The 12,089-nt window shown below is 36.3% G+C and overlaps 1 protein-coding gene across 1 annotated transcript in view; it reads left to right on the top strand.

Moving 5' to 3' along the window:
- Window positions 1-12,089, top strand: part of LOC103601345 (iron-sulfur protein NUBPL-like) — an 86,725-nt gene that overhangs the window by 29,965 nt on the left and 44,671 nt on the right. Inside the window, exon 4 of the mRNA XM_008585742.1 lies at window positions 7,545-7,635. Within this exon, the coding sequence (XP_008583964.1) occupies window positions 7,545-7,635 (91 nt within the window). The remainder of the gene's footprint in view (window positions 1-7,544; window positions 7,636-12,089) is intronic.

Below are 12,089 nucleotides of genomic sequence, written 5' to 3' on the forward strand. Positions count from 1 at the left end.
GAGGAGGGAGGGGGGTTTCGGTAATGGGCCACAATAATCAACCTCATTGTATATCGACAAAATAAAATTAAGAAAAAAAAAAAAGGATGCTACTACTTGAAAAAAACAAAACAAAACCATAAGCAGTATGCTTGCTAATGGAAAACCACTAACGTATATTGATAGAATAATTGACTTGAGATGTGTGTACTTCTATAGTGTCTTTTATATAGAATAATTCAGTATACTGAATAAGGAACTTAACATCAAATATTAAGATGAAATATAGTTTTTTAAAAATTAAATGTGTAATAGAGGGATAAGTGTATTAAAATAGATCCTAAAGCTAGTCTTTACGAGGAATTTTTCTTACCTGCTCTTCCTCCTCCTCCACAAGCACGTAAATACACACACCACGTTCACCCAACACCATAAAATAAAATACTGTTAAGATAATCTTTAGATAGGTAAAAATCCCCAAACTGCTTTTCCCCCATATTTTCTGTGTGGTTTTAAGTAGAAAGTATTATGCACAACATGCTTTGAGGTTTCCAATTAGAAGCAGTAGTGATTTTGTTTAGAATAGGTCTAAAGAAGCTATTGGCTGGATGTTTCTTTCTCTGTACCCTTTGGCCTATCTTTTAAATTTCTTTTGGTAAAGTGCAGCTTACTGCCTATAATTTATTCTCTCACTTTGTTCAAGGAAGTTGCTGAATTTGCTTATGAATTAGAAAGAAAGCAGTTACCCTAATTTTACATTTAATATATTCTGCCTTAGTTTCCTTTCATTTATAACATATAGGTGGCACAACTATTGTACATCCTTTGAATTTCATTATCTAATTTTAATAAAAATTTATATAGATCTTTCTCACAGAACAATCTCTCTTTTTAAAATTATTCTCCCCCCTTCCTCCCTAAATTGGCTCTCACCAGTTCATTTTTCCTCTCATTTTTTTTTTCCCCTCAGTAATTTACTTCCCTTCATCCCATCTCCTTGAATAAGAAGTGCCCTTAATCCTCAGCAGGGCAGTGTTGGAAGGGTCACTGAGAGGAAGAGAACACAGCACATGGAGCCATGGGTTTCAAAACCAGCTGCTTGGCTGCTGTGATTTTGAGTCTGGAGATTGGATCAAGTACTCTGTTCAAGTCTGATTCCTGTGATTGCTTTTCTTTGGAAGAGCTGCTATCAGAATTGTAAATATTCTTCTCTGCATTGCAGTTTAGTTAAGGACATTCTTAGGAACTGATGATTTTTCAGTGCCTTTGCTGCAATACTTTATCTGTTTTGGGAAAGATTCTTGTTTAGTTAGTTTTCTAGGTCCCCAGGCTTAGATTCTGGCAGCAAAATGACTAGTTGATGTCACAAATAAGTTAACTGTTATTTTTAGGGCTTAGTGTCTATGAGCATCTTTTTCTGTATTTTTTCTGAATATCACCATGGTGATAGAAGGCTTTCTAATTATCTCTGTTATTGAATACTTTATTCACTAAGAGCATCAATGCTTTTATTTGTTTGTTTTTTTATTATACAAGCCAAGAATTTAAGGTTTTTTTTTTTTTCTCAATCTTAGGTGTTTTATTCCTAATTTACTTTTCCCTGTTACTTACTAAATTAAAATGTGGTACTTTTGGCAGTTGCTTCTTGTTAAAGAAGATGTTGCTTAGCCTGCTCTGGAAAGAAAAAATAAAAAGTCTTATGCAGCCTTTTTATATTTGAAACCCTGTTGTACCTAATCTTGCTAGTGAGCAGCTTTAAAGGTACTCTTTTTTTTGATTGGCTTTCGTTCAATGTTGTGGTTGTAGTTTGCAAGATTTACACAGTTTATCATATTTTTTTTTATAGCAGCCCACCATAGTCATTGTTTGCTGTAGATTTTCTTCCAAGAAGTCCCATTTTTTTTGGAGTTGACATCAATAAGAAAATGAAGATGATATTAGATTTTCTTGGGGAAAAGTGTGTTCAGGAATGGACTGCAAGGAAATTTATGACTCCTTCTTTAACACTAGAATAATTTTAAGCTTTCATATATTATTTAATTTTGAGTGCTGTAACATAAAAAGTGTAGAAGTATTAGGTGAAGGAATTACTCAAAATCATAGAATGTTAAACCTTAGGGATCATATAGTCACCAATCCTGATACTCTACAGAGAAACAAATGGAGGTTTGTTTGTTCATTTATTCATTCATTCATTCAACACGTATTTATTTAATTCTTACTGTTCTAGGTGCTTCGGGATATCCCTGCCCTTATGGAGCTTACAGTAAACAGATAATAAATATCGTAAGTAAGTTAAATAGTATGTTAGAAGGTGATAAAGTAGACTGGTATAAGGGGGTGGTGAAGTGCTTGAGAGGGTGAGTGTGGGTTTACAATGTGAAATAGAATAGGCCCTATTGAAAAGATGACATTTGAGCAAAGACAAGGAGGTGAGAGAGAAGGTGTGTGACTTTCTGAACGAAGAGTGTGTCAGGGACAAGGAAAAGCCAGGACAAAGGTCAATAGGTGGGAGCCTGCTTCGCTTACTATTTAAGGGATAGTAAGAAGGCTAATGTGGCTTCTAGAGGAGGAAGTGGAATGAAGTAATAGGTGATAAAAATTAATAGGGGTGGGAATCAGAAGGTGGTTGGGGAACTGGCTAGATTATATGGGGTGAGTGGTTGTAAGGACTTTGGCTTTTACCGAATGAATTGGGGGAGGTGGCAACGAAGGGTTTTGAAAAGAGGAATAATATGATCTAACTTATGTTTCAACTGAATCGTTTAGCTGCTGTGCTGAGAAGAAATGCTGGGGTAGGGTTACCAGATTTAGCAAATAAAAAATATAGGATACTCATTTAAATTTGAATTTCAGATAAACAACAAATACATTTTTGCATTCAGATTTGTATCCCATGCAGTATTTATTGACTACCCATATTCACTACCTTTTTTTTTTGTTTGTTTTAAATCACTTAAAAAAGAACCTCTTCAGTGTTACTGATGATTACTAATTATTGTAACCATGATCCTGCTGGTCCTAAGGTTTTAGGCCCTTATAGCAAATTTTTATCTCTCTTTTCTGTATTATCTTTATTTCTGTTTTTCACATTGAGGTTATCTTATACCCTAGATTATTGCATATGTAGTTTTTTGGCCCCAAGCCGAAGCTTAATGAATCAGAATTTCTGCGATGGAAAAAGGAATCTTCATGACTGCTTACTGTTCTAGGTTCTGGGTATACAGTAGTGTTATTTCTGTTTTTCACATTGAGGTTATCTTATACCCTAGATTATTGCATATGTAGTTTTTTAGCCCCAAGCCGAAGCTTAATGAATCAGAATTTCTGCGATGGAAAAAGGAATCTTCATGACTGCTTACTGTTCTAGGTTCTGGGTATACAGTAGTAAACAAAGCATACAAAAATCTTTACCCTTATAGAATTTACATCCTAGTGGGAAAGACACAATAATCAAATAAGTAAATACATAGTGTCTTGAATACTGATGTAGATTTTAAGAAGAAAGAAAAAGCAGGAAGGGGAATAGGAAATGTGTAGTGTACTGGTGAGGGGGTTGTGATTTTAGATAGGTTGGCCAGTGGAGGCCTTACTACATGGTTATGTTTGAGTGAAGACCTGAAGAAAGTGAGGGAGAGATCTGGTGAATACCAACGGGAACAGGATTCAAGGTGGAAGGAACAGAACTGCAATAGTCCTAAGGCCAGAGCATGTCTGGTGTGTTTACGAAACTGCAAGGGGCAGTGTGTCTGGAGAGGCGTGAAAAGGGGGAGAGTAGGAGATGAGATGATTGTTAGTGTTTAGGCTTTATGGTACATTCGAGAGAGAATTAGATTGTAGGCCCACCTGTGGCATTATCTCTGGGCCTCAGTTTCTTCAACAAAAAGTGGATGGAAGGCTAAGATGATCTCTTAGGTTTCTTCCTGCTCTAAAATAGAGTCTTTAATTTGAAATCTATTATTTCTTTCATTTCTACTTTTTCGGCTCTTTTTCAGACAATTAGTTTATCATTTAGAATTCTTCTATACTTTTTATGAGCTCGTTTCTGGTTGTTTTCTGACAAGCCAGGTGAACTTTTTCCTTCATGCTGCCCTTGCTCCCCTTTCTTTTCTGACTGAACTTGAAGATTTAGACAGTCCTTTAATAAACAGTAGGAAATTGTTCTCTTACACCTTGTTCAACCATTAGTTTTTCTATCATTCAGATTCTTATTTAATCCTAGCTAATAGAATTAGGAAGCACATATTTTTCTCTACTAAGAGACTGAAATTCTTGTGAATGGCAGCTTGATTTACAGCTAGGCAGAAAGAGAAGAAAGAAGAGGCTTGATTCAACTCTAAATTGAATAAATATCAATTGCCAATCCAAGATTAAAATGAATATAATGTGAAGGGAATCATGGGAATCTTGGCTGGGCACTTCTATGGAAAGGATAATCTTTAGGTAGGTCTTAAAGGAGTGTTGACTTAGAAATAATTGTGTGGGAGCAGTCTAAGATGTTGTTTTGATGGGTTCTATTAGCAGACAAATGTATAAAAGGAACATGACGTGAAACTTTACAGTCTTCTTTAGCATGAATTCTGTTGGAAGAACAAAGCAGTATCAAAACTGTTGTTGGTGCCTTTGAAAGCCAACACAAAAAAATGGGACTTGCAGGCTCTCAAATTGCAGCTTTCATGTAGTAGTAATGAAACAGTATAATCACTCTGAATCTGCCACCTTTTACAGCTTTCACAGAGTGTTATAAATGATAAAGAAACAAATCCAAAAATCTAAATAGTATCTTGGGGTTTCATGTATCTTTTTTTGTCATCTACTAGGTTTTGAGTACTGTAGGAGAGTCAGAAAAAGAATGTATTGTTAGATACCAACACATTAGGTTAAGTTTATGGTGACATTAAAGATGACAATCACAGTTTACAATAGTAAGTTTACTGTTATTTTTGCTAGTTATTTTATCTGTTGTGTATTTGGTAAAACATTTATAGTGATTACTCTTTTGAGCCTGGTTGAAATTAAAGAAAATCCTAATTGTGGCTGTCTTGACTGGATATAATTAAGGGAGGATTGAGGTGGAAAGGATTCATAAACATAGCTAGTTAGACACCCAGATGCATACATTTAATTTAGGCGCCTACCTCACTCATTTACTTTCCTACATTATAAAACTGTTTGGAAGTTTAAATTGAAAGACTTTTTATACACTTAAAATAGGAGCCTATTTAAAAATAATGGAGTAGATTTTGAAAAACAAATTAAGTTTATTTGGCATCTTTTGAAAATTATTGAATTTTAGACATGAAAGTCTATTTAAGCTTATTTTTATAGCAGTGGTAATTGTACAGGTCCAGTAGCTGTGCCAATTCTAAGTACAATAAGCTTTAATTAATGTAGGCTTTGGCTTATCTGTTAGTGGACACTGATTTTATTTATGACATATAAAGTCTAAGCAGGACATGCTAACTTAGTTCCAGTGAAATAGTCTGAAAAGTGTGCTCTTTTTTATTTTAAAAATTAGCCAATTAATTATGAGGAAGTAAATCTTTACTGAAATAGCTCTCTGACACTAAAAGTGATGACTATGTCCTGCCCACTTTTGGCTTGACCAAGATTATATTTTTGGATGATTGAATAACTTGGTTATGGAAAAGCTTATTCTCTAAATTGGATGTTGAAAAACTATGACCTGTGGACCAAATCCTGTGTGTTATTGTAAAGTTTTATGGGAAAACATGCATGCCAATTCACTTACAATTTGTTTATGGATGCTTTGATGCTACAGTGTTAGTGTTGAGTAGTTGTCACAGAGATCATATGATCCCCAAGGCCTAAAATATTTTATGTTTGACCATTTAAGAAAAAGTGTGCTCTATATCTAAGTCTTTTGTAGTTAGGTCCTGTTAAAGTCTTGGTGGAGGTTTATGAGTTTAGTGTTTTTGTGTTTAATTTTCTGTTCTGCTACATTCTAAAATAGAATACTTAAAAAAAAAAAAACACTGGAATTTCGTGAGTTAGTTTCCAGCTTTCTTATCCATAAGTAAGGATAATACCACCTTGCAGTGTGCTGTGAGGAGTAAGTGAGAAATGTAAAATGTTTAGCTGAGTGCTAGGCCCCAGGAGGAATTCAGGCAATGGGAAAATATCAGGGAAAGTCGGTGTCTGGGTATTTTAGGATGATATGTTTTTAGAGATTCTGATTTGTCCATAGAACTGGCTGTAGAGGCCTAGTTTATCCGGGGTCTTAATGTAGCATTACTAATTATTTTTCCTGTATCATTTCCTTCCTCCCTTCTTCCCTCCCTTTGCCCTTCTCTCCCTTCCTGAGTTAGTATAAAGTTAGGAACATAAATGTTGAATTTATTTTATGTGTTTATAGGAACCAGAAAGCAGGTTTAAAAAGTAATTTTGTATCTGAAACTAGGTAGATGAGGGATTATTTCAGTTTTTAAAAAATTTTTGTTGAGAGGTTAAGTGTTTTATCTTGCCTAGGATATGGGGAGAGTGGTAGGAGAGTCGTAAGATTTGGTGAATTATAACTCTAGGATGTATAGTTAATATTAGCATTCAGTTTACTTGTAGATAAGAAAAACCAATAATAGTTTGACTTCATCTATTAAAGGAGAGAGAGGAGGGGGAGAAGAACAAAAAAAGAGACATATTGGACCAGGCCAGCCCGTGGCTCACTTGGGAGAGTGTGGTGCTTATAACACCAAGGCCATGGGTCCAGATCCCTATATAGGGATGGCTGGTTGGCTCACTTGGGGGAGCTGACACCACCAAGTCAAGGGTTAAGATCCCCTTATCAGTCATCTTAAAAAAAAAAAAAAGAGTCATATTTGGGAATAGTGAATTTTGTTTTCCTTTTCTTGGCTAAGCTGCTGATTAAGTAGCAGCTAGCAACGAGGCTGGTCAAGATGTTCTATTCTTTGGTAGCTGGATAGATCATCAAAGAAAACAGTTGTAGTTGTTTGTAAATCCTCCAGGAGACATTGGGTGTTTAGCTGTGACTTGCATGTAAGATTTTGTCTCTGTATTATGTCTGTCAGTGTCCTTGTTAGCACTTCCATCTCATTTATGCCAGATCTGCATCACAATTTCTCACTTGTTTATTGTGGTCATACTTACACAATCTTTTTTCATTTTGCATTCTTTGATGTGTTACATGGGCTTTCCAAAAAGTTAATGCTCCATCTTCCTGGTATTTTGTTTGCCATTGTAAGTCATTATTTTAACATTGTTTGCATGTCATTTGTTAGTTCTCAGAATCACATTCAGAGCAAAAAGTTCTTGGTGTATTTGAGGCTACGTATATGGGAGACCTGAGCATATGTAAAGCGCATGGGTGGATTTCTCTAGCTAGTTATCCAGAAGATATTAGTAAATCAATAAAAAGTACTTACCTTAAGTAATTTTTGCTCCTTTATTTACTGTTGCTTTGAAAGTTTAGGTTATGATTTTGGAATATTTAGCAAATGTTGTTTTCTGTAGTCAAATTGCTGTTGCTATGTGCTTTATCTTTGACGAAGAGTGGGAATAATCTTATGGTAAATTCTGTTTTCTTACAGTCAAAGGCCATTGGTTTGTTAGATGTAGATGTGTATGGCCCTTCAATTCCAAAGATGATGAATCTGAAAGGAAATCCAGAATTATCACAAAGTAAGTAAAGAAGAGATAAATATTATCATAGTAGTTGCACTTTTATTTAGTACCTACTGTATGTTAGACATTGTGCCAAGTACCATGTGTACTTTATACACAGTGTAGTGTAGTGATTCAGAAATCAGATTGGGTGTCAGACTGTCTGGGTTTGAATCTCAGTTCTGTGTGGTTTTGAGTAAATTGTTTAAATTCCAGTTAATGGGGGGGGGTGCCTTTGCCCCCTATTTGTAAAATAGGATTACATTTGCTGTGAGGATTAATATAAGTGTAATGCATTTAGCACAGTTCCTGGCACATAGTAAGTGATTAGAAATGTTGGCTCATCTGCATTTTCTCTTTACATTAAATGCATAGATGTTTGGGAATATTTGAATAGAAAATATTTTTGTATTAGTTGAAAATAATTTTCTCTAATAAATTTTTGTCAGATTTGTCTTAAAGTGTTTTAAAAAACCCCCAAAACATTGATTTCACTCCCTTCTACCATCAATAGGAAGAAGTAATTTTTTAAAAATTTTATTAAATCAAAATTGATTATACATATATCGGGGATTCAGCATCGACATATGTTGATTAAATCAATATTACTAGCATATAAATTGTTACAAATCATACTTATTCTTTATGACCCTTGTCCAATCTCACCCCATTCCCCTCACCCTTCCCCCCTCTAATTACCCTAGATTTCTTTTCTCCTTCTGAAAGAATAATGGTTACTCTGTTTATTTGTTGCCTAGATGATCTGTCCAATGCTGAGAGGTATGATCAGGTCCCCCAATACTATTGTAGAGCAGATGCTTCTTCTGTCACTCTGGAATGGGCTTTGTGGAGAGAAACATCCTCTTCTTTATCTCTGTTGGTGACTCTCCTTGTGTCAGTGCACACCAATGGCTGGCAGACCATCTGCATGGTGGTTGTGGCATCTAGCTGCTTTCGTGGCAGCCATGGTTATTGTGGTGGCTGTGGTGGGCCACCCACATGGAGGTGATGTTTTTGGCATGCTCCTTGGCACAGGCAGTGTGCCTGGTTGTGGGAGGGGAGTCCAGTCCCCAGATCCATGACTTGCGTCCCGGGCGGTCCCTAAGGCGCTGGTGTGGTGTGCCTGGTTGTGGGAGGATGGTACGGTCCTCTTCTCCATGCCTCAGATCCCCAGGTGGGCCCTGAGGCACTGGTGCAGTGTGCTAGGTTGTGGGAAGGGGGGTCCATTCCTTGGCTCCAAGCCTTGGAGGATGGTACGGTCCTCTTCTCCATGCCTCAGATCCCCAGGTGGGCCCTGAGGCACTGGTGTAGTGTGCTAGGTTGTGGGAAGGGGGGTCCATTCCTTGGCTCCAAGTCTTAGGTCCCTGGGTGGCCCCCCAGGGTCCCTGGGTGGCCCCCAGGTGCTGGCACAGTGTGCCTGGTTGTGGGAGGTGGATCTGGTACCTGGCTCCATGCCTCACGTCCCAGGGTGGACCTGAGGCGCTGGCAGTGTCTCTGAACCAGAACTAATTCTTTTGTCCTTTACTTTCTTCTAAAGTGGGGGAACGTCCTGTTGGGACCAGTACTTGAGCTTTGTGGTTTAGCTAAATTGCTGTTTTGCTGCTCCTTCCCTAAGGAAGGCTTTTTGTGCACCACAGGTTATAATGGTTGATTTTATTTGTACTTCAGGCTCTCCAGAGACTTGGTGCACCAGGGTTGTATAGACTCTGATCTGGGCCCAAGTCTTTTCATCAAACTGCACCCCATGCAATTCTGTATTTCTGACCAGTCTTCTCTGAGTGGTCCTATGCTGATTGGGGTGCAGATCAGCTGTCCTTGCTGTGCCCCAATGTTCCCCCGGTGGGCATGTCTCTCCCATTGCCTGTGCTCCAAACACTTCCTGTGGGATGGGGTGTGTACCAGTCCCTTTCCATGACTCACCAGCCTCTGAGTGGCTCCAGTTTTTTCAGTTTTTGTGGCTCCTCGCTCCTGTGCGGGTCCATGGGAACCCTATTAGTGGTCTTGCTGGCCTGGGGGCCCTCTTCTCCCCTTCTGCCTCCAAGCAACTCCATCTGAAGGGCACAGCTGCAGCTTTTGCCGGCTCCTGCTCCATGTACTCAGCAGTTCCAGTCTTAAAGCGGCTGTGGCATGAAATGCTCAGAGCAGTTTTTTCTCTCATTGTGGCTTTTCCCGCCTACACGAACTCTGTAGGTCTCTCCTCCTCTTCCCCTGAGCTCCAGCGTGGCTGTTGTTGCTTTTTTATATAGTTGTAAATTGGTTGATTTCTGGGAGAGAGTGACTCTGGGGACCGTCTATTCTGCCATCTTGACTGGAAGTCAGAAGTAATTTTTTTGAATAAGTCTTTAGTATTTACTGCTCTTATTACATTTTCTTGTAAAGCTATCTAATATAAAGCTTTAAGAATAAGGAAATGCTATGATCAAAAAATGAAGAATTGGAAGAACTGGTAATTTCTCTTGAAAAATGGTTTTAAGTGAAACTGGTTTATTAAAACTGATTTCTAGTTATAGGAGTATAAAAGTGAATAATTTTTTTATGTTTCTTATTGGGTTTTTTATTTTCCATGGGTCTAGGACAAAATGACTATATTTGCTGATGGATATTTATTGAATTATCTATGTAGGTGATAGAAGTATTATTTTTTGTTGCCATTAAAAGTTAATTAGGCATTGTTTGTTATTTAAGTTGCTTTTGTTTGTGGTTTAGTTGCTGGAGTCAGTTATAATGTTGAGTGCTGGATAATTCTTTAAAACTTGAAGATCTAGTGATATTAAAATTGACCCTGGCAGTTTTATATTGCAGGCACTTATATAGTTTTCTTGTTTGATGAAAATGTAAACTTAAAAAGCTGTCATTCTATTTTCTTTGTTTTTGTCATTTTAATGGAATACATACTCCGTTTACAAATACATGACATGAGCCAAGATGTCAAACTTTCACAAAGAAGGAATAATGAATTTGTGTACTTAAATGATAGGTTCATTATGTCTGTCTCTTGATTAAAGTAATGTGAAAACTGGTGCGTGCGGCACATGAATGATGGCAAACTCGAGCCCTCAGTTTCAGTCTTTTCTTAAGTAGTCTCTTCAGTCTCTGCCAACATAAATACTTGAAGTGAACTTTAATTTCTTTCTTCTTGTTTTACTGAAGCTGTAATTTAAAATTTGATGTTTGCAAATTGACTGCCATTAGATAGGCTTTCTGGTAAAGATGAGATACTGAAAATCTTGGAAGGCCTGAAAAAAAACACTTTTTTTAATGTGTTGACAAGCTGATCTGAAGTCTCCCAAGAAATAAACTGAATGATTAAGGTATTCATTTAAAAGAATGTGGATTCTTAAAAACCCAACTTATAAATTGTTTTTTGAGTCTTAGAAAAACCTGCCACCATTATACTAATTGGCATCATTTTGACATTTCTACATTTTATCATGTTAATTTATCCTGTTGTACTCTCTATTATAGAAAACACAGTGCAATATAAAATTATCTAATTAACAAGAAAGAAATACTATGAAAGACTTGTTTTCAGCAGTTCAGGTTTTGGGAGATAGTCCAGTGAACTGAACCCCAACTTTTAGACTTTCCTCCATTCTTGGACTAAGCTGGACAATGATGGGGGTATTGTGACCTCAGGGTTGCCTCTTTCTCTTCAATAGTTAAACAGATGTATGGTAATATAGTTTTCATCAATTTGTTCATTTTAAAACTCCATGTTAGAGTTGGCAGATCATTCATTTATCCACATTGTTTTCATATCTTTTTTCTTTTAGGGGGAATTGTAAAAAAACCATACTTTTTGCAGTTATGACATTATAGCCTTGATTATCAAGAAAAATTTTATATTTGATTTTAGAAAAATGAATTCAGTAATTGAAGAAAAATTTAAGATAGTTTCCAAGTTTCTTAGGCTGAGAATGTTCCTATCTGCTTAAAATGATAAGTGTTTTTCTATGTTATCATGCAAAATTATGGTAATGGGAGTCTAGCCAGTTTGTAGAAGGGTATTATACAAAAACATCAACATTGTAATAACTGCAAATGACCAGTTGCTTTGGAAACCTAATGGAATTTAGAATAAAATCTATGTATAGTTGGAGAAATAAGTATCTAAGCACTCTAAGCAGGAATATAATTTTTTTTAAAAAGACCAAATACCAGTTATTTTTCTCCATTTTAACTTTCCAAGTAACATAATACTCAAATTTCATATTTTATATATCCAAATTATAGTCCTAGAAATTATTGACTAGAAGGTTCTCAATTGAAATGGCAAATAAATGTGTTGCTACATTTCACAAATGTGATATTCTTTTTTTGTAACTATGCTGATGGTTCTCAATAAGCTTTCTAAAATGACTGCTATTGGTAGAAATATCTGCTTTCTTTCATAGTTTTGTGATGATAAATCACTTTCAGAATAGTTGTGAATTTATTCCTATTTAGATGTTTTTTTTTTTTTTTTGTCTTTT

This window comes from Galeopterus variegatus, unplaced genomic scaffold (assembly GCF_000696425.1).
Source record: "Galeopterus variegatus unplaced genomic scaffold, G_variegatus-3.0.2 Scaffold3692, whole genome shotgun sequence".
Taxonomy (NCBI): domain Eukaryota; kingdom Metazoa; phylum Chordata; class Mammalia; order Dermoptera; family Cynocephalidae; genus Galeopterus; species Galeopterus variegatus.